General features: G+C 36.2%; 1 protein-coding gene across 2 annotated transcripts in view; it reads left to right on the forward strand.

Annotated features, from left to right (window-relative positions):
- Window positions 1–23,399, forward strand: part of SCFD1 (sec1 family domain containing 1) — a 112,852-nt gene that overhangs the window by 23,881 nt on the left and 65,572 nt on the right. For both annotated transcript variants that reach the window (XM_043921441.1, XM_043921442.1), the window contains exons 7-11: window positions 72–161; window positions 3,837–3,892; window positions 4,824–4,909; window positions 7,501–7,600; window positions 22,864–23,003. In XM_043921441.1, coding sequence (XP_043777376.1) covers window positions 72–161; window positions 3,837–3,892; window positions 4,824–4,909; window positions 7,501–7,600; window positions 22,864–23,003 — 472 coding nt within the window. The remainder of the gene's footprint in view (window positions 1–71; window positions 162–3,836; window positions 3,893–4,823; window positions 4,910–7,500; window positions 7,601–22,863; window positions 23,004–23,399) is intronic.

A 23,399-nucleotide genomic window follows, 5' to 3' on the forward strand; every position in this document is an offset into this window, starting at 1 on the left:
ATAATATTAAGATTTTAGTAAAAATAAGGGATAAATTCCAACTTTTTTCTCCTTTACCTGTGTCGTTTTAGCCATTAACAGACCAGATATCACAGACACGGAAATGGAAACTGTTATGGACACTATTGTTGACAGCCTCTTTTGTTTTTTTGTTACACTGGGTAAGTTTTCAAATCTGTATTTCTTCAAAGTAAGTAAATTATTTAACAACTCATTTTAACCTGTTTAACTGTAATGTGATCCCTTATTATCTATCTGGATCTGTATAGACCCTCTCCAGAGTTGGGATAAAACATACATTCTGTACTTTGTAAAACCACAGTTCTTTTAATAATTTGATGTCAATCAAATTATTAAAAGAATTTAGCAGATCTCCTGAGTTGTTGCCTTAAGACATCTTTGTAATTGTGACTTTCTGATATATTGTTTGGTTTGCTGGTGGCTTCACCCGTGTGCCTGTTAGTTTTCTTTTAATATATCATTTTGAAAAGTTTCAGATACTCTTCTGATTAGAGAGATACATGCCTTTTAACTATTAAAGCAAATTCCCAAGGCTCCAGAAAATGCTGAATTTATATAACCTACTAATCCGATGTATTCTCCACTTTAAACATTTCTTTGGAATATCTAAAGTTACTTTTAGCTACACTGTGTTTGATATCTACTGTGTGACTTTATTCTTCACTAATAATGGATCTGAATATTGCTTATATGTAAAATCTAGAAAAATGGTACAGATTAACTTATTTGCAAAGCAGAAATAGAGTCACAGATGTAGAGAATAAGCTTATGGTTACCAAGATGGGGGGAAGGGGGTAAATTGGGAGATTGGGATTGACATGTGTATACATACACACACATACACACACACACACTATGTATAAAATACATAACTAATGAGAATCTACTGTATAGCACAGTGAACTCTACTTACTGACCCGTGGTGACCTCAGTGGGAAGGAAATCTAAAAGACTAACGTGTGTGCATATATCTGATTCACTTTGCTGTACGGCAGAAACTAGCACAATATTGTAAAGCAACTGTACTCCAACAGAAAGAAAAAAAAAACAGAATGGATCTTTTTAGAAACCTTCTAATTGCAATTTTAATTTTAATTTTGCAGACACTGAAAACCTTTTAGTTAAAATGATCCTCACACTAGGTTAATTTCTCTCCATTTCAGAAATGAGAAAATGGAGAGATAGATGCATAGTTTAGAATACAGACAAAAGTTTGACAAGAATTTGCATACAGATATTGGGGCTCCTCCTCTCTGTGATTTTTCCCTTTAATTTCCAGCCCTGAACTCCAGGCTTTGGTTCCCCAGCTCAGTGAGTTTTCTGTTTTCTGCTTGAGCTCTTTCTCCTATGTGCCGTGTAAACTGAAAAGTACCCTCAGGAGGAAAGCTAGTTAAGAGTCTCTCTTGGTTTTCAAGCATTTCTCTTTAAAGAGTTTTACCCTCCTCCACTTTGTACTTGCTTTTGATTGTTCTCAGTACCTTCAAATGGGATTGTTGTTGGGTTTTGTTTTTTAAAGAACACACATGCATACCACTTTTAGTCATTAAACAGACATAGTTAATCTTTCTGTTTTTGCTTTCACACATATTCTCCAGAATTTCACTGATTGCTAGAGTTACTGTGGACATTAAGGTTATTTTCAGTTGATGATAACTGTATTTTCAAAGTGAAGGTAGATTGAAATAGAAGTATGCAGGTCACTGAAGTGTTAGAGCCACATTTATAATGTGGAGTATTAGAAAGTGATCTTTCTCAAAGGAAAAATTGAAACTACTGCCAACCTGACATCAGTCAGTTCAGTTCAGTCCCCCAGTTGTGTCCGACTTTTGGCGACCCCATGAATCGCAGCACACCAGGCCTCCCTGTCCATCACCAACTCCCGGAGTTTACTCAAACCCTTGTCCATTAAGTCGGTGATGCCATCCGACCATCTCATCCTCTGTCATCCCCTTCTCCTCCTGCCTCCAATCCCTCCCAGCATCAGGGTCTTTTCCAGTGAATCAACTCTCGCATGAGGTGGCCAACGTATTGCAGTTTCAGCTTCAGTATCAGTCCTTCCAATGAACACCCAGGACTGATCTCCTTTAGGATGGACTGGTTGGATCTCCTTGCAGTCCAAGGGACTCTCAAGAGTCTTCTCCAACACCACAGTTCAAAAGCATCAATTCTTTGGCACTCAGCTTTCTTCACAGTCCAACTCTCACATCCATACATGACCACTGGGAAAACCATAGCCTTGACCAGACGGACCTTTGTTGGCAAAGTAATGTCTCTGCTTTTTAATATGCTGTCTAGGTGGGTCATAACTTTCCTTCCAAGGAGTAAGTGTCTTTTAATTTCATGGCTGCAATCACCATCTGCAGTGATTTTGGAGCCCCCCAAAATAAAATCTGACACTATTTCCACTGTTTCCCTATCTATTTGCCATGAAGTGATGGGACCAGATGCCATGATCTTAGTTTTCTGAATGTTGAACTTTAAACCAACTTTTTCACTCTCCTCTCTCACTTTCATCAAGAGGCTTTTCAGTTCCTCTTCACTTTGTGCCATAACGGTGGTGTCATCTGCATGTCTGAGGTTATTGATATTTCTCCCGGCAATCTTGATTCCAGCTTGTGCTTCTTCCAGCCCAGCATTTCTAATGATGTACTCTGCATATAAGTTAAATAAGTAGGGTGACAATATACAGCTTTGACATACTCCTGTTCCTGTTTGGAACCAGTCTGTTGTTCCATGTACAGTTCTAACTGTTGCTTCCTGACCTGCATATAGGTTTCTCAAGAGGCAGGTCAGGTGGTCTGGTATTCCCATCTCTTTCAGAATTTTCCAGTTTATTGTGATCCACACAGTCCTGACATAGAAGATAACAATAATAAATTAAGTGAAAAAAAGTCAATTTAAGGAAAGACAGTATATAAAATATCCTATATACATGCCACACACACACTTATTTAAAAAATATGTAGTATATAGCCTGAAAGCATTCCTATCTAATTCTTAATGGAGATTATTTTGGAATGCTGGAATCAAGTGGATTAACTTTATACATTTCTAATATTTGAGTTTTCTTAGGGCAGACATAAAAATAGCTTGCCATCAAAAGAAAGCAAAGTTTTAAAAAATGTACTAATACCTCATGTTTTTACTTTCACAATTGGCTGAGCATTCTTTGTATAGAATGTAAAATGCAAAAAATTTCAGCATATAAATATTATAGTGTTCTTAGTTTGCTTTATGAGATTTTGCAGTTTGATTTTTTTTCTCATTTTAGGATTTCAGCCTTCAGTAAAATTTGGAATAATAGAAATTAAGAAGTCTAAAATGAGTAGGTTTGATAATAATTGAGGCCAACTTTTAGGAGCATTTTATTAATACATTATGTAAAGAGTGTGTTTTCTACTGTCTTTTAATTAGTATTTTTTTAAAAAGACTAATTTGTAATACAAAAAAATAACAATAGCAAACTGTTAAATTAGATGAACTCTTTTCAGTCAAGTATTAAAGTGAACCCAGTGGCTAGAGAGTATACTTTTTTGAAACTGCCTATAGGATATCAAAGTGCTGATTTAGTTAGTCCACTGAAAAGATAGGGTCACACTGATTGGCTCCTACAATATAAAGGTCATCTTTTTCTGACTCCCTGATGTTGTCTTCATTATGGGAAAGTCCATTTCCTCTCAAAATTATAAATCCTTACATGTTTGTAGCCTGAGATTTTACACATCTTTTATATATATTATTCTTTGATGCCGATGTATTTTATAAGTATTTTAATTAAGAGCTGAAATCATTGCTAACATCTGTTATTAAAATAGGTGCTGTCCCTATAATCAGATGTTCAAGGGGAACAGCAGCAGAAATGGTAGCAGTGGTGAGTTCATGCAAATACCCACTGGGGATAAAGATTACTGTGTCAGTTGTTTTCCTTATGTTCCTCAAGTGTTTCTGTTAATACTAAGTATGTATACTAGTTATGGGTTCTGTATTAAGTGCCAAAGACAATTTTTTTTTTTTTTTTAACATTGGGATTCCACCAAAAACAGAAAGTAATCATTGTGATCTTATGATGGAGTAAAATTATTTACTCCAATGTGAATGTGCTCCTCCAGCCCTGTTTCTTTTTTACTGAAATATGTATTTCTCATTTAGCTTTGTCTCTCTAAGTAGTATTTTATACTTATTTGGTTGCCCTAATCATGTAATATATACTTAATGTCATTTAACAAACATTTGTTAGCAATTATAATCATTTTTTAAATGATGAAGTATGGTTTGTTTTCTCTTAATACGTTGATTCAGTGTAAAATGAGCATTCAAAAATTGCTTTAAGGATTAAAAAATGGTTAGAGACATTGTAGAGGTACTGAAAAGAAGGTAAATGGTTATGGAAAGATGGAAGAAGATACACAAACATTTTTGGGTTTTATTAGTCCAGATGAATCGTTGGCAACTAGAGAGCTGGTTTCTTTCGCATGTTCCATTTCTATTCTGGAGCCTCTTGTAGCCACACTGTAGACAGCTTCCTTAATACAGCAGAGGGTGAGTCGTTATCTAAAGTAAAAACCGTCAACCAAAAGTGATTTTTAGTGAAATCTGGTCTGAGTCACAGTAGAAATAGCATTGGTCTTTTCAAGTCCAAGTTAGGATGATATTGCATAATAAAGAAGCTAAAATGTTAGAATTACTGTTTTATAAAAGAATTCTAAATTTCTTAGTTTAAAATTAAGAGTACATTGTGTACTACCCTATATAAAGTTCTCTGAACTTTTCTTTAAGAGTTAATGTAAAATTTCATTTTTCAGAAACTGGATAAGAAACTTCGGGAAAATCTGAGAGATGCAAGAAACAGTCTTTTTACAGGTGACACACTTGGAGCTGGCCAATTCAGGTATTATGTTAGTTACTATACTCTTGAAAATGAGGGTGTTTTGGTTGTTTTCCTTGTCTGATAGAATATCCTTATACTGGAAAGTCAAGATCAGGGTTTTGACTCAAATTGTTCTTAAAAATACAAATGTAATATTTTATTTAATTAACCTTCCTTTGTTGGAATTTTCTGTTTTGCATTTTTATCATCTTTTATAGGATAAATTTTTCTGTTTAACAGTACCTGTGCCTGGTAGATGTTCAGTAAACATTTACTGAATGAATGAATATATATTTCCCAGTAAGTTAATATTACACTGTGTGTAGAAACATAAAAATCAACCACAATGTAAATATATAATATTAAAGATAAAAGTTTTGCTTTGTTTAAAAAAATACATATTTTTCTGTTTATACAGCTCTGACTGAAGCCACTTTCTTTTAATTATCATTTAGTCTTTTAGTAATGAAAAAAAGTAAATGAAAAACTTGTAATGCCTATGTCAGTTTCTACCTGTCTACTAACTGGTTTCCATTTTTACATTAAAATATCAGCAAAGTATTTTTGTCTTTGTTACCATGTCTAGCATAAGTAGATAATACCAAAGTTATTGATGGCTCTATTATTATTGAATAGAAATACTCTTTTAAAAACTACCCATTATAGTGCATGTAACTTTTGATTATTAAAAATAATGGACAATATTGGGGTGAAGAAATAAACCCATGCCATTGGCTAGAAATTATTTCAAGGGAAATATAGTATTTTGGAAAATTGTTACCCCTCATCTTAGGTGAATTAATAAATAAAGCCTGTGAAAATAAGTTGATACTCAAGAGTATAACTACCTTCCAGGAATTACCATTTTATGGTAATCTTGCATAGACTTCAAGTCAATTTGATGGCTCCTGCAGTCTTGTATACTATTCCTATAATTTGGAGTTAACACTAACATTGTGTTTCAATTGTTTGTTCAGCTATTTCGTTAAACTGTTCTTCAGTTTCACTGCTCTTTCTAAATATTCTTCTAAATATTTTTTATTAAGTAGAGCAGAGATATCAAATTCTCATCTAATTTTTTTTTCAACAGAAGCAACCACTGTATCATACCTTACTGAACAGTTCCTTTTTTATTGTGCTCTGGTATAGGCCTTAGAAACTAATATAAAGGCACTGTTTTATTTAGATAAGTTTTTTTTTAGTGTATTCACAAAATCATAATATAATTGTCTTATTTTTACTTTGTTATATGCATTTCTAAATTATTTGAATTAGGGGTCAGTAGCCTTGTTGGGGAGAAGGCCATGGCAACCCACTCCAGTTTTCTGCCTGGAGAATCCCATGGACAGATGAACCTGGCGGGGTATAGTCCATGGGGTCGAAAAAGTCGAACATGACTGAAGCGACTTAGCAGGCAGGCAGGCGGGCAGCCTTGTTGGATTATTGTTAAATGTATTTAAATACAGTTGTAGCTAATGATTCTTAGCAAGAATTTGGTAATGTCTAGAGACATATCGGTTGTCACAACTGGGTAGATGCTACTGGAATCCAGGGGTGCATTGTGGGACGCTGCTATACATTTGACACCACAGAGGACAGCTCCTCATAATAAGGAATTATTCAGCCCCAGAAGTCAATAGTGCCGAGTTAAGAAACCCTGCCACAGGCTGTGTTCCCTGCCCTCCACCTAGCTGTGGAATAATAAACGATGGTAGGTGGTGGTAAGGGCGCTACTCCTACTTTTTTATAAGCAAGTCTTATAATTAGTGCAGTTGGGAATTCATTGTCTTATACCCAGTAGGGTGTAATGAGTTACTGAAGTGGTCAGAGGTCTCTTGCAGGGGAAAATATATATGGTAAATATAGTCAGGCAGCTATGCTTATTGAAAATTGATGTGTACTCTAGATACAGTAGTGTCTCTAAAGCAAAAACTCTGTGACTTTTGGAGACACATGATAACCAGATGACTTTGTGCCTCAATTTGCTTTAATTGTAGTTTATTTTGCATCTAGATGATAATGATAGAGTTAAACAATATTTGAAGTGTATGGTAAGTGAATAATTATATAATTAGTTACTGTTGTTGCATGATGTTTAGTGTCACGTAGTGGGATAGGGTTTTTGTGAGGCTCTTCTCTTGCGTCTGCTTTTTTGAATTTGTGTTTACAGGAAAAAAAATGGAATTTGTAATTTATGAAACTGTTGAACATTTGTATAAATTTGTAAGATCCTACTGTCTGCAATTGTTTTTCCTGAAGTTGACAAAGGATTTTCATTTTTTTCCTCCAAAAATGTAAAACATAAATCTGAGTAGAAGCAATTTATTCTTACTTTGATAACTATAAAAATTATTCTATGGAAGTATTTGTATAGATTTTTATCCTTTAAGAAGGTTGACTAAGACATAACCTATATCATACACAGGCTCTAGGATAGTCCAAAGCACTACTTGATTGTACTTGAAAACTTTTTAGAGAGAAAAGTTTTATGGAATATCAATATTAACATACTTATTGTTTATATCAAAATGACAATATTGACAATATACTGAAAGTATTAGAAGTATACATTGGTATCAATAGTTACATAAATTTTTTTAATATATTTACAGCTTCCAAAGGCCCTTATTAGTCCTTATTGACAGAAACATAGATTTGGCAACTCCTTTACACCATACTTGGACATATCAAGCGTTGGTGCATGATGTACTGGTAAGAGACTAAATACACCACTTCTGCTAACACGTAGTAACATTCGGTGGTCTCCTTAACTTAAAATTAACATCACGATTACAGAGACACAGATGAGCCAAGGATGGAGCCAAGAAATAGAAACAAAAAAAGGAATGGAATTTGGAATCACTGGATGTAGAGGCTGGAGAATAGTGAAACCTTGAGGTTTAAAGTTCCAAATTTATAGTCTTTATATTACAAAGATAAGTCAGTGGTATTGTTGAAATGATGGGGGAAGAAAGAATGGAGGAAAATGAGTGGCTGGACTTTTTTACAATTTTTAATAATGAGTAAGTAAATAAATTTGTTCTCCATAGGGAGAAAAGCTGTTTTGTTTTGTTGTTTTTTTCTTTTTCCCTGGGAATCTGTTAAGCCTCATTTTATGATAAAAATGAATAGTATTTTTATATTACATTGTATGTTTTCTGAAATAATTCCACATAGGTAATTTCATGCTTGAAACTAAAAACTAAAATCTGTATTTATATATGCATATATTTATCTACTAAATATTATAAACAGCATGTGATATACACAGATAAGTAAAAACAGCCCTAGTCTCAAAGGCAATGTAAAGAAACGATGTACACAAGTAATTTCTGTATAACACACTATATAAAAGGGCCAGAATAGTCCCCGTTTGTAAGATAGAAAAATTGAGACACAGAAGCTAAAGAATTTGAACCCAAAGTATTGACTCTGCCAAGATTAGCACCCTGTAATTTACTAAATCCTAGCCCAGGTTTCTAGGTAGTATGGTATTAGATAGCGTCATTATCGCAAAGATTGCCTGAAAGGTCATGTAGAAAGGAAATGGAAGATGATGGTTTTGGTTTAATGGTTTATTTCTTTAAAACACAGACTCTAGCTGTGAGAGATGTTAAGATTACGGGTGGAAATCGGCAGTTCTGTGCACTTCCCTGTCCTAGAGTCCTTTGCCATCCTGGACTCTAGGATAAGTGTTAATGATCGTGGTCAGCTCTGATTCAGTGGAGAGAATGGGAAGAATCGAAGGGATGCTGAGTTCAACTCTGAGTAGCAGAACATGAAAACTAATTCTCATGACTCAGAGGCTGAAGAACTACTATTGCAGTACCTACTCTTTGACAGAACATTCTAGGCCCTTGTTTTAGCAGTAAAGCAAGTGAAAATATTCCTTTCTTCTTGTAGCATTCTTTCTTGTAGGAGAGACAAGCAATAAGTAAACAAAATACGTAATATTTTATAAGGTGAAAAGTAATCTGCAGAAAAGTAAAGTAGGTAATGGTGAACAGGTTTGCAGTTTTAAAATAGGGAAGACCTCGCTGAAAAAGAGACATTTGAGGGACAACCTAAAGGAGAGAAGGTACTAAATTTATGTCACTGTATGGGATAGTTAGTTACTCGCATTCTGGACAGAAGGATGCCTGATATCTTCAGAACATGGCAAGGCAGCCAGAGTGGCCAGAGCAAGTGAGTCAGGGGAAAGGAGCAGGAGATGAAGTAAAATGGAACATAGGGTGCAGTGTAGCATAAAGGCCACTGTAAGGATATTGATTTTTTTTTTTTTAATATCGTCTTTCTTGCTTCACTGGGTCTTTGTTGCTGCATGTGAGCTTTCTCCAGTTGTGGCGATTGGGGAGCCAGCTGTGCGCAGGCTTCTCATTGTGGTGGCTTCTCCTGTTGCAGAGCATGAGCTCTCGGGCACGCGCGCTTCAGTTGTTGCAGCACATGGACTCAGTAATTCTGGCACACGGGGCCTAGTTCCCTGTGGCATGTGGGATCTTCCTTGACAACCTATGTCCCCTACATTGGTAGGTGGATTCTTAAGCACTGGAACACCAGGGAAGTCCAGGATATTGATTTGAGGGAAGTGGAGAGCCACGTGCAGTTTTGAGTAAAGGAGTGACATCTGATACAAATTTTGAGAGTATCAGCCTAGCTATTGTTTTCCATACAGTGTAGTGGGAAGACCAGAAGAGACTTTTTGGCCAAGCTAATATATTGAAAGACTCCTTGGGGCCATAGAAAGGGTCAAGAAGATCAGTTTAGAGTTTCAGTTATCTTAAGAGATGGTAGATAATATAAGACATCAAAACAAACAATCTGGAGAGGTTGCAGATCTCTCCCTTTGAATGGAAAATGGATTAATAAATAGTATGCATGTCTACCAAAAAAAAAGAGAGAGATGGTAGAGGTATACAGCAGGATGGAAGTGGTTCAGTTCAGTTGCTCTGTGACCCCATGGACTGCAGCACACCAGGCCTCCCTGTCCATCGCCAACTCCCAGAGTTTACTCAAACTCATGTCCATTGAGTCGGTGATGCCATCCAACCATTTTATCCTCTGTCATCCCCTTCTCTTTCCACCTTCAATCTTTCCCAGCATCAGGGTCTTTTCAGATGAGTCATTTCTTCACATCTGGTGGCCAAAGTATTGGAGTTTCAACTTCAGCATCAGTCCTTCCAATGAATATTCAGGATTCATTTCCTTTAGGATGGACTGGTTGGATCTCGTTGCAGTCCAGGAGACTCTCCAAGAGTCTTCTCCAACACGACAGTTTAAAAGCATCAATTCTTCGGTGCTCAGCTTTCTTTATAGTCCAACTCTCACATCCATTCATGACTCCTGGAAAAACCATAGCCTTGACTAGACAGACCTTTGTTGGCAAAGTAATGTCTCTGCTTTTTAACATGCTCTCTAGGTTGGTCATAACTTTTATTCCAAGGGGCAAACATCTTTTAATTTCATGGTTGCAATCACCATCTGCAGTGATTTTGGAGCCCCCAAGAATAAAGTGTGTCACAGTCTCCACTCTTTCCCCATCTATTTACCATGAAGTGATGGGACCAGATGCCATGATCTTAGTCTTCTGAATGTTGAGTTTCAAGCTAACTTTTTCACTCTCCTCTTTCACTTTCAGCAAGAGGCTCTTTAGTTCTTCTTAACTTTCTGCCATAAAAGGGTGGTGTCATCTGCATATCTGAAGTTATTGGTATTTCTCCCAGCGATCTTGATTCCAGTTTGTGCTTCATCCAGCCCAGCGTTTCTCATGACGTACTCTGCATAGAAGTCAAATAAGCAGGGTGACAATATACAGCCTTGATGTACTCCTTTCCATATTTGGAACCAGTCTGTTGTTCCATGTCCAGTTCTAACTATTGCTTCCTGACCTGCATATAGATTTCTCAGGAGGCAGGTCAGGTGGTCTGGTATTCCTATCTCTTGAAGAATTATCCACAGTTTGTTGTGGCCCACACAGTCAAAAACTTTGGCATAGTCAGTAAAGCAGAAGTAGATATTTTTCTGGAACTCTTGCTTTCTCGATGATCCGACAGATGTTAGCAATTTGACCTATGGTTCCTCTGCCTTTTCTAAATCCAGCTTGAACATCTGGAAGTTCACAGTTCATGTACTTGTTGAAGCCTGGCTTGGAGAATTTTCAACATTTACTTTGCTAGCGTGTGAGATGAGTGCAATTGTGCAGTAGTTTGAGCATTCTTTGGCATTGCCTTTCTTTGGGATTGGAATGAAAACCGACCTTTTCCAGTCCTGTGGCCACTGCTGAGTTATCCAAATTTGCTGGCGTATTGAGTGAAGCACTTTCACAGCATCATCTTTTAGGATTTGAAATAGCTCAACTGGAATTCCATCATCTCCACTAGCTTTGTTTGTAGTGATGCTTTCTAAGGCGCACTTGGCTTCGCATTTCAGGATGTCTGGCTTTAGGTTGGTGATAACACCATCATGGTTATCTGGGTCCTGAAGATCTTTTTTGTATAGTTCTTTGTGTATTGTTGCCACCTCTTAATAGCTTCTGTTTCTGTTAGGTCCCTACCATTTCTGTCCTTTATTGTGCCCATCTTTGCATGAAATGTTCCCTTGGTATCTCTAATTTTCTTGAAGAGATCTCTGGACTTTCCCATTCTATTGTTTTCCCCTGTTTCTTTGCCTTGATCACTATGAAATGTAGAGTAATCGAATTGACTGATGAATTGTATGTGAGATGTAAGAGAGAAGACCCAAAGATGATGCCAAAGTTTCAGTCATTGTGAATGAACACTATTGAGATGGGAAAGATGTGGAGAAGCAGTTTTCGGGGGAAGATCAGAGGTTGAGTTTTGGACATATTAAATGTGAGATGCTTATTAAAATACTGAAGTATAGCTAATATCATTAGGTAGTTAGGTAGTTGATATTACCTATACTTTAGTATAGGAGTCTGAAGTTAAGGAGAAACGTCTAGAGAAATAAATTTAGAAGTAGTTCATATATAAGTGGCATTTAAAACCAGGAGGTAAGATGGCATCACCATGGGAATGAATATAGATAGAAGAGAGAAGAGGTCTAAGAACTGATCTCTGAGGCTTTTCAACATCTAGAGATGGGAGTGGTGAAGAGGATTTTAATGGTTTTATTTATTTATGCATTTTGGCTGTGCTAGGTCTTCCTTGCTGCATGGGCTTTTCTCTAGTTTTGACAAGTAGGGCTGCTCTCTAGTTGTGGTGCATGGGCCTCTTGTTACTGGGCATGGGCTCTGAGGCAGGCGGGCATCAGGAGTTGGAGCTCAAGGGCTCAGTAGTTGCTGTTCTTACCTCTGGGACAGAGGCTTAACAGTTGTGCACCGGTTTAGTTGCTCCATGGCATGTGGGATCTTCCCAGACCAGAGACTGAACTTGTTTCCTGCATTAGCAGGAGTATTCTTTACCAATGAGTCATCAGGAAAGGCCCTCAGAAAGATTTTTAAATGAGAGGAAGTACAGCACGTTTATGTATTCCCCATGATGAATGACAGAAAAGTTGATTGTAGAGATAAGAGTGTCCTATAGGTCTGAAGGAGGCATTAGTGACCAGAATGACTACAGACCAGGATTTCCTAGCATTGACATTTATTGACATTTGGGGCCTGATAATTCCTTGTTGTAGGGGGCTTTCGTATGCTTTGTAGGTTATTTAGCAGCATCCTTAACCTCCACCCTCTGGATACCAATAGCAGCCCTTAGTTCTGACAACCATTGTCACATATACCCAGGGGCCAAAGAAGGGCAGAATTGTCTCTTAAGAACTACTGTTATAGGCTGATGATGGGGGCTTCAGAGCTGGAGTTGTTTTAGGGAAGAGGACAAGTGAAGAGTCTGGGAGTGACAAGGAAGATACCCAGCCTGATCCTGAGTCCAGTAGTATGAGATGTGTGACAAGTAAAAAAGAAGGTGATTGCTCTCTGAGAAGGCTACAGGAGATTGCCAGTTGTAGTTCAACTAAAGCAAGAAAGTACAATGGAGGTTGAGAATATATGTTCAGAACAGGAGATTTTGCTGATGACTGAGTACAAGTTCTAGAGGGTAGACAGAGTGGTTTCAGGAATCCAGTAAGAATGAGACATGGGATCTGAAAGGGGATAATATAAAGACCCAAATGGATTGATGGACTTGATGAGGTAGTTTTGATGGTGTCAAATTAGCTTTAATTGTTGGGACCCTGACTGTTGGGTGGGAGCAAGGCTCTTAAAGCATATAGTTCAGAGGTCACATATTTACTGCTGCCACTGGTACATGGAGGCTGTATAGAGCATCAAGAGACTGGGATCCATTCTAATACCTGAACTTGAAGCATTCCTGAAGGAGTTGAAAGTATGTGCTGCTCTGAGTGAAGAAGATAAAATGTGTGTACAGGGTAATTGCAATATAAAGGAATAAGCTGAGTCCCCACTGTCAGTAGAGAACTTGAGAAACACAAGTTAACAGCACACATTCTCCCAAATACTGGTTTTGAGATGTTTTTTTGCTGTTCTAGAGTGAAATGCAAATAATAAGGAATATGAAATGAGTTTTCCTGACTGATCTTTATACTAGGTTTTTTTTTTAATGCTTTACATTTTATTACCCTTCTAATCCTTATGAGATAGAATATACTGTTAATAATTTTTATTTTCTACTCTTTGAGGTTAAAATATACTTTAAAAATACAAGATGGTAGAAGTATATGATAGGGACTTGGGGGCTTTGTTCTGATCATCACAGAATAAAAAGTTGGAAACCGTGTATTTCCAAGGAATTCAATTCAACAAATACTAAGTGCCTCCTCTGTACCAGACACTGTGCTGGTCACTGGGATATAAGGAAAACCAAGCAGGCATGATCCCTGCCTAAGTAGAGGTTAGAATAGATGGGTTCTAAATAACCTCCATGCAGCCCAGTCCAATAGAATGGATTCCTGCAGACATTTGGGTTATTGGTATTTTTATTCTGTGTTATAAATAATAGAGAAGTGCACATCTCTAGTTAACTTTCTTTCTGAGTCTAGGTTCTCAGATTCCATATTACCCTTTAAGGCATCTTTTCTCAATGACATTATTAGAATATTTAGGTCTTATGAAAATACTCTTTAAAAATTTGTTTATAATAACCTACACAACTTACATTGACTTAATCCTGTTCGTTAATTTTAATACAGTTTGTAGATGTGGAAAAACTACAACTAAGACAGCACAGTCAATTGTAACCAAGGCTTTTTGTTGTTGTTGTTGTTGTTGATGATTGTTAAAAACCACAGCTTATGAAGTTTCCTCCAAGCTTTTAAACTCCTTATTAGTTATACCCTCTACATCCACAAGATGGAGTAAGAGTTCTAGATGAGACTTTCAAGTTTACCTTGAAATTGGAACTTGCTTTTTATATTAAGTATTTTTGCCTGAAAATCCAGAACATTGGTAATATTTATGTATTGGACCCTGGAAACTGCTGAGAAAATTCACACATCTTCTCTGTATGTCACAGGATAATTGTCTTTTAATATGGGAAAGACACTCTTCTGATGAAAAACTTGGCAGCATGCCTTTCCTTTATCAGGATATAAGGAGCAAAATTAGTAATTAGAAAGTCATGATTCCTTTTTATTATGTCTTGGTTGCAGTGGCTATGGTTTTGATTGTTGAACTGCAATGAGTAGTTTTAGGCAAATGTAATGGACATTATTTCATCACAGTGTCTTGTCCTTTAGTTGGTCTTTGTTTTTTTTTTTCAAATTTTGGGTGCCTTTTTTTGTACCTTTGGCCCTCCACTACTGACTCATTATTGAAAATATTAGATCAGAATTTATACTAATATACATAAGGACTTTAATAAAGTTTATTTTGTTCGTACCACTCAAGAAAAGGAAGTCATTTCCAAGTTAATATATAATGAAAGGGTATTAGAAAAACATTTTAGAATCACTCATTTTCTTTTTTTTAATATAAATTTATTTATTTTAATTGGAGGTTAATTACTTTACAGTATTTTAGTGGTTTTGCCATACATTGACATGAATCCACCACGGGTGTACATGTCCTGAACCCCCCTCCCAACTCCCTCCCCATCCCATCTCTCTGAGTCATCCCAGTGCACCAGCCCTGAGCACCCTGTCTCATGCATCAAACCTGGACTGGTGATTCGTTTCACATATGATAATTTACATGTTTCAATGCCATTCTCGCAAATCATCCCACCCTCGCCTTCTCCCAGAGTCCAAAGACTGTTCTGTACATCTGTGTCTCTCTTGCTGTCTCACATACAGGGTCATCGTTACCATCTTTCTAAATTCCATATATATGCGTTAGTATACTGTATTGTTGTTTTTCTTTCTGGCTTACTTCACTCTGTATAATAGGCTCCAGTTTCATTCACCTCATTAGAACTGATTCAAATGTATTCTTTTTAATGGCTGAGTAATATTCCATTGTGTATATGTACCACAGCTTTCTTATCCATTTGTCTGCTGATGGGCATCTAGGTTGCTTCCATGTCCTGGCTATTATAAACAGTGCTGCGATGAACATTGGGGTACACGTGTCTCTTTCAATTCTTGTTTCCTCAGTGTGTATGCCCAGCAGAGGTATTGCTGGGTCATATGGCAGTTCTGTTTCCAGTTTTTTAAGGAATCTCCACACTGTTCTCCATAGTGGCTGTACTAGTTTGCATTCCCACCAACAGTGTAAGAGGGTTCCCTTTTCTCCACACCCTCTCCAGCATTTATTGCTTGTAGACTTTTGGATAGCAACCATTCTGACCAGTGTGAGATGGTACCTCATTGTGGTTTTGATTTGCATTTCTCTGATAATGAGTGATGTTGAGCATCTTTTCATGTGTTTGTTAGCCATCTGTATGTATTCTTTGTAGAAATGTCTGTTTAGTTCTTTGGCCCATTTTTTGATTGGGTCTTTTATTTTTCTGGAATTGAGCTGCAGGAATTGCTTGTATATTTTTGTTGCTTCATTTGCTGTTATTTTCTCCCATTGTGAAGGCTGTCTTTTCACCTTGCTTATAGTTTTGTTTATTGTGCAAAAGCTTTTAAGTTTAATTAGGTCCCATTTGTTTATTTTTGCTTTTATTTCCAATACTCTGGAAGGTGGGTCATAGAGAATCCTGATGTGATTTATGTCGGAGAGTGTTTTGCCTATGTTTTCCTCTAGGAGTTTATAGTTTCTGGTCTTATGTTTAGATCTTTAATCCACTTTGAGTTTATTTTTGTGTATGGTATTAGAAAAGTGTTCTAGTTTAATTCTTTTACAAGTGGTTGACCAGTTTTCCCAGAACCACTTGTCAAAGAGATTGTCTGTTCTCCATTATATATTCTTGCCTCCTTTGCCAAAGATAAGGTGTCCATAGGTGCATGGATTTATCTCTGGGCTTTCTGTTTTGTTCCATTGATCTCTATTTCCGTCTTTGTGCCAGTACCATACTGTCTTGATGACTGTGGCTTTGTAGTATAGTCTGAAGTCAGGCAGGTTGATTCCTCCAGTTCCATTCTTCTTTTTCAAGATTGCTTTGGCTAGTCAAGGTTTTTTGTATTTCCATAGAGATTGTGAAATTATTTGTTCTAGTTCTGTGAAAAATACCATTGGTAGCTTGATAGGGATTGCATTGAATCTATAGATTGCTTTGGGTAGTATACTCATTCTCACTATATTGATTCTTCTAATCTATGAACATGGTATATTTCTCCATCTATTTGTGTCCTCTTTGATTTCTTTAAGCGTGACCTTGTGGCGCAATGGTAGCGCGCCTGACTCCTGATTTCTTTCACCAGTGTTTATAGTTTTCTGTATATAGGTCTTTTGTTTCTTTAGGTAGATATATTCCTAAGTTTTTTTTTTTTTTCATTGCAATGGTGAATGGAATTGTTTCCTTAATTTCTCTTTCTGTTTTCTCATTGTTAGTGTATAGGAATGCAAGGGATTTCTGTGTGTTAATTTTATATCCTGCAACTTTACTATATTCATTGATTAGCTCTAGTAATTTTCTGGTGGAGTCTTCAGGGTTTTCTATGTAGAGAATCATGTCATCTGCAAACAGTGAGAGTTTTACTTCTTTTCCAATCTGGATTCCTTTTATTTCTTTTTCTGCTCTGATTGCTGTGGCCAACACTTCCAAAACTATGTTGAATAGTAGTCGTGAGAGTGGGCACCCTTGTCTTGTTCCTGACTTTAGAGGAAATGCTTTCAAGTTTTCACCATTGAGGGTGATGCTTGCTGTGGGTTTGTCATATATAGCTTTTATTATGTTGAGGTATGTTCCTTCTATTCCTGCTTTCTGGAGGGTTTTTATCATAAATCGATGTTGAATTTTTGTCAAAGGCTTTCTCTACATCTGTTGAGATAATCATATGGTTTTTATCTTTCAATTTGTTAATGTGGTGTATTACATTGATTGATTTGCAGATACTGAAGAATCCTTGCATCCCTGCGATAAAGCCCACTTGGTCATGATGTATGATCTTTTTAGTATGTTGTTGGATTCTGTTTGCTAGAATTTTGTTAAGGATTTTTGCATCTATGTTCACCAGTGATATTGGCGTTTAGTTTTCTTTTTTTGTGGCATCTTTGTCTGGTTTTGGTATTTGGGTGATGGTGTCCTCATAGAATGAGTTTGGAAGTTTACCTTCCTCTGCAATTTTCTGGAAGAGTTTGAGTAGGATAGGTGTTAGCTCTTCTCTGAATTTTTGGTAGAATTCAGCTGTGAAGCCGTCTGGTCCTGGGCTTTTGTTTGTTGGAAGATTTCTGATTACAGTTTCAATTTCCGTGCTTGTGATGGGTTTTTTAAGATTTTCTATTTCTTCCTGGTTCAGTTTTGGAAAGTTGTACTTTTCTAAGAATTTGTCCATTTCTTCCAAGTTGTCCATTTTATTGGCATATAGTTGCTGATAGTAGTCTCTTATGATCCTTTGTATTTCTGTGTTGTCTGTTGTGATCTCTCCATTTTCATTTCTAATTTTGTTGATTTGATTCTTCTCCCTTTGTGTCTTGATGAGTCTGGCTAATGATTTGTCAGTTTTATTTATCTTCTCAAAGAAACAGCTTTCGGCGTTTTTGATTTTTGCTGTGGTCTCTTTTGTTTCATTTGCATTTATTTCTGCCCTAATTTTTAAGATTTCTTTCCTTTTACTAACCCTGGGGTTCTTCATTTCTTCTTTTTCTAGTTGCTTTAGGTGTAGAGTTAGGTTATTTGACTTTTTTCTTGTTTCTTGAGGTAAGCCTGTATTGCTATGAACCTTCCCCTTAGCACCGCTTTTATAGTGTCCCATAGATTTTGGGTTGTTGTGTTTTCATTTTCATTCGTTTCTTTGCATGTTTTGATTTCTTTTTTTTATTTCTTCTGTGATTTGTTGGTTATTCAGCAGCGTGTTGTTCAGCCTCCATATGTTGGAATTTTTAATAGTTTTTCTCCTGTAATTGACATCTAATCTTAGTGCATTGTGGTCAGAAAAGATGCTTGGAATGATTTCAGTTTTTTTGAATTTACCAAGGCTAGATTTTTAGCCCAGGATGTGATCTATCCTGGAGAAGGTTCCATGTGCACTTGAGAAAAAGGTGAAATTCATTGTTTTGGGGTGAAATGTCCTATAGATATCAGTTAGGTCTAACTGGTCTATTGTATCATTTAAAGTTTGTGTTTCCGTGTTAATTTTCTGTTTAATTGATCTATCCATAGGTGTGAATGGGATATTAAAGTCTCCCACTATTATTGTGTTATTGTTAATTTCCCCTTTCATACTTGTTAGCATTGGTCTTACATATTGTGGTGCTCCTATGTTGGGTGCGTATATATTTATAATTATTAATATCTTCTTGGGTTGATCCTTTGATCATTATGTAGTGTCCCTTCTTTGTCTCTTTTCACAGCCTTTGTTTTAAAGTCTATTTTATCTGATACGCGTATTGCTACTCCTGCTTTCTTTTGGTCTCTATTTGTGTGGAATATCTTTTTCCAGCCCTTCACTTTCAGTCTGTATGTGTCCCTTGTTTCAAGGTGGGTCTCTTGTAGACACCACATATAGGGGTCTTGTTTTTATATCCATTCAGCCAGTTATTGTCTTTTGGTTGGGGCATTCAACCCATTTACATTTAAAGTAATTATTGATAAGTATGATCCTGTTGCCGTTTACTTTGTTGTTTTGTGTTTGAGTATATACAACCTTTCTGCATTTCCTGTCTAGAGAAGATCCTTTAACATTTGTTGGAGAGCTGGTTTGGTGGTGCTGAATTCTCTCAACTTTTGCTTGTTTGTAAAGCTTTTGATTTCTCCTTCATATTTGAATGAGATCCTTGCTGGGTACAGTAATCTGGGCTGTGGGTTTTTCTCTTTCATCACTTTAAGTATGTCCTGCCATTCCTTTCTGGCCTGAAGAGTTTCTATTGAAAGATCAGCTGTTATCCTTATGGGAATCCCCATGTGTATTATTTGTTGTTTCTCCCTTGCTGCTTTTAATATTTGTTCTTTGTATTTGATCTTTGTTAATTTGATTAATATGTGTCTTGGGGTGTTTTGCCTTGGGTTTATTCTGTTTGGGACTCTCTGGGTTTCTTGGACTTGGGTGACAATTTCCTTCCCCATTTTAGGGAAGTTTTCAACTATTATCTCCTCAAGTATTTTCTCATGGCCTTTCTTTTTGTCTTCTTCTTTTGGGACTCCTATGATTCGAATGTTGGGGCGTTTCACATTGTCCCAGAGGTCTCTGAGGTTGTCCTCATTTCTTTTAATTCTTTTTTCTTTTTTCCTCTCTGCTTCATTTATTTCTACCATTCTATCTTCTACCTCACTTATCCTATCTCCTGCCTCTGTTATTCTACTGTTGGTTCCCTTCAGAGTGTTTTTGATCTCATTTATTGCATTATTCATTATATATTGACTCTTTTTTATTTCTTCTAGGTCCTTGTTAAACATTTCTTGCATCTTCTCAATCCTTGTCTCCAGGCTATTTATCTGTAACTTCAGTTTGTTTTCAAGGTTTTGGATCATTTTCACTCTCATTGTTCGGAATCCTTTATCAGGTAGATTCCCTATCTCTTCCTCTTTGTTTTGGTTGGTGGGATTCTATCCTGTTCCTTTACCTGCTGGGTGTTTCTTTGCCTTTTCATCTTGTTTAGATTGCTGTGTTTGGAGTGGCCTTTCCGTATTCTGGCAGTTTGTGGTTCCTCTTTATTGTGGAGGTTCCTCGCTGTGGGTGGGGTTGGACAGGTTACTTGCCAAGGCCTCCTGGTTAGGGAAGCTTGTATCGGTGTTCTGGTGGCTGAAGCTGGATTTCTTCTCTCTGGAGTGCAATGAAGTGTCCAGTAGTGAGTTTTGAGATATCAGTGGGTTTGGTGTGACTTCGGGCAGCCTGTATATTGTTGCTCAGGGCTATGTTCCTGTGTTGCTGGAGAATTTGCGTGGTATGTCTTGCTCTGGAACTTGTTGGCCCTTGGGTGGTGCTTGGTTTCAGTGTAGGTGTGGAGGCGTTTGATGAGCTCCTATTGATTAATGTTGCCTGGAGTCAGGAGTTCTCTGGTGTTCACAGGTTTTGGACTTAAGCCTCTGGTTTTCAGTCTTATTCTTACAGTAGCCTCAAGACTTCATCTTCTTTCAAAGACAGTGGGCTGCCTTTCTGAGTGTCTGATGTCCTCTGCCAGCATTTGGAAGTTGTTTTGTGGAATTTGCTCAGCGTTCAAATGTTCTTTCAAAGAATTTGTGGGGGAGAAAGTGGTCTCCCCGTCCTATTCCTCTGCCATCTTAGGACCGCCCCCCCACTCATTTTCTTAAGCTTCATGACATTTCTGCATTTGTCTGATTGTAACTTTGTGGGGTAAAATTTGACTGTATTTCTCTTTTCTCCAGTATTTCCTACAAACTGATATATCTAGAGACTTAATTCCTTGCCAAATAAAAGTTACTTTTACTTTGTTTGGCTTTTTTTCTCATGTGGATATAATTCTCAGCTCTGCATAAATAGGTGTTACATATATTACCCAAATGTAATTTTTTAATATTGGCTCTGTCTATTTCTCTTGGACTGCTTTAGCTTGTGAAAGAAATAGAAGACCACTGAATACTTATCTGTGTTTTTAGCACTTCCCAGTGGAATTTCCTTCTTGTTTTTTTTTCTCCCAATAAGTTTTATTTCTGTCTGCTGATTTGGCATACCATTGTCCAGTCTTCTAAGTCAGGAAAATATGAATATCAGTAGAAATAGATTAGACTCTGCCATGGTAAAACTAATTTTGTTGTCTTTTATTTGTGTATAAATGTTCAGCTTCTTTAACATGATTGAGTACAGCACAGAATATTCTGATTTCCCAGTTTTCAAGGCTAAAATTACTTTTCCTTATTTGCCTGGCTATTATTGCAAACAGTGGGAATGTTCTGCTACTATTATTTCTCAAAACTCTTTTAACTTCTTTTATTCTTTTAGCATTTTGTGTTTTAAGTATTCCATCAATACTTAGGTGTAATAATATGATGTCCTATTTTTAGACCACTGATTTTGCTAATAGATTACTTTGATTTTGAATGAGCTGTGTCATCCCCATGGAAATAGTACTTCACTGGAAATTCTAGTTCATAAAGCTTAGTCTTCAGAAATGTTTCTCTTCTTCATTATCTTTGTTTTGTTACATAACTTTTAAAAACAATGGTTCTTCTCAGATGTAGCTGTTAACATCTATTTATTGTGTTTCTTCCTATATGGATGATTTGTTGTGCAAAGGTGAGGTTAATATATGGACTGAGAAAAGGAATTAAATAGGGTTATATTGTGTTATGTTTATCCTATGATAATTTAAGGAGACTGTAGGAAAGGCATAATACTAACAAGTTGAAATAATATACTCTTCTTTGTCAATAGGCTTATTACTTACTCTACTAGCAGTTAGATGTCTACATATTTCGAACTCTGGCTTTTTATGTAATGGGGAATATGGCTAGGAAGTAAGCTACTGTAACGAATTTATTCATGAAAGTTATAAGGTGTGGTTTAAGGATATAAACACAGTATTAGTGACCTTTTTCTATCAAGAGGAAATTAAATTATATTGACTACATTTAATTTGCTAAGACCTAGAAGCTTAATCATTAAGCACTTATATCTTAGAGTTAAGATGATTTTATCACAGTCATGGTAGTTAATTTCTCCATATGAATTCTTTTGCTTATCATTCATTTACTCACTTATTGATGTCCGTGTTTTCTCTAGTTCACTCTTCCTCAGAGTAGAGTTGAACCATAAAACATTGCTGTTACATGAAGGACCTAAAAAGATAAATTCATTAATTTTGTATGTTTGTTTTTTGAGAAGGGAGGAAAAAATCAAACCTCAAATAGGTAAAATTATGTCTACACAGAAAAGCTTAGCAACCATTAGTCTGACTGGCTCTTAGAATTTATATAAAAAGGAATGCTATTGTTTTTGGAACTTCTGTTGTAATTTTTTTTTAATGCAGTTCATCAAGGAACAGATCAGGCTATTAATATCCTGTAAGAGTTTAAAAATTACATTTAAGATTATGTTTGTTGTTGGAAACATTTTAGCATCAAGAGATCAGGTCAAATAAATAGAGTCAAATATTCAACTACTATGTAGACATGATAAAAATAAGATAGATGTACATATTCAGAGAAGAGCTCTAAATACATTATTAATTGAGAAAAGTGAGATACTAAATATGTATAATGTAATCTCATTCTTTACAACTTAAGTGATATTTGTTTACTGACATATGCAAAAATATTTTACTAGTAGGATACACAAGAACCTTAACACGGTTTTATGTATTTTTTGAATTGTAATCATATGCATCTACTGCTTAATTAAAATATGTAAACTATTAAAGGTACCTTTATGTAATAAAACGTTGAAAGAAGGTCTTTTGAAATAGTAGATAAGGCAGCAATAATCTGTGTTATTTTTCTTGTTGTAGGAAATGTTCTTAAACTTAGAAAACTGTTACTTAAAACAGGATTACTCTTTCCTAGGATTTCCACTTGAACAGAGTTAACTTGGAAGAGTCTTTGGGAACGGAGAATTCTCCAGCTGGTGCTAGACCAAAGAGAAAAAACAAGAAGTCTTATGATTTAACTCCTGTTGATAAATTTTGGCAGAAACATAAAGGAAGGTAAATAAGAAAAACATTGATAAGTGAAAGATTCAACCCCTAAACAAATGCAAAAATGTCACCTGACTTAATTTGATTTTAAAAAAAAATCAAAACCAGTCATAGTGGTTCATGTACACAATGAATAAGAACTGTAAATTAAATAGTCTAAGGAGCTGTGTCATTATTGCTTACTTTCCTAGTTCTTATGTTGCTTTTGTTGTTTTGTTGGGACCACTTCCCTTTAAAATAAGTCCATTCCATATGATTTTGTAGATTTTATACGTAGTCTTTCTAAATTTCATTTCTGTCCCCATTGACCCTCTGTAGCACTATTTCTGCCTTTTATTAAGATTGGTTTCAGCGATAGGGAAACATCAAGGTGTGATTTACCCTTTTTGTTCCTTGCATGCCTTC

Source organism: Cervus elaphus, chromosome 13 (genome assembly GCF_910594005.1).
Source record: "Cervus elaphus chromosome 13, mCerEla1.1, whole genome shotgun sequence".
Classification (NCBI taxonomy): domain Eukaryota; kingdom Metazoa; phylum Chordata; class Mammalia; order Artiodactyla; family Cervidae; genus Cervus; species Cervus elaphus.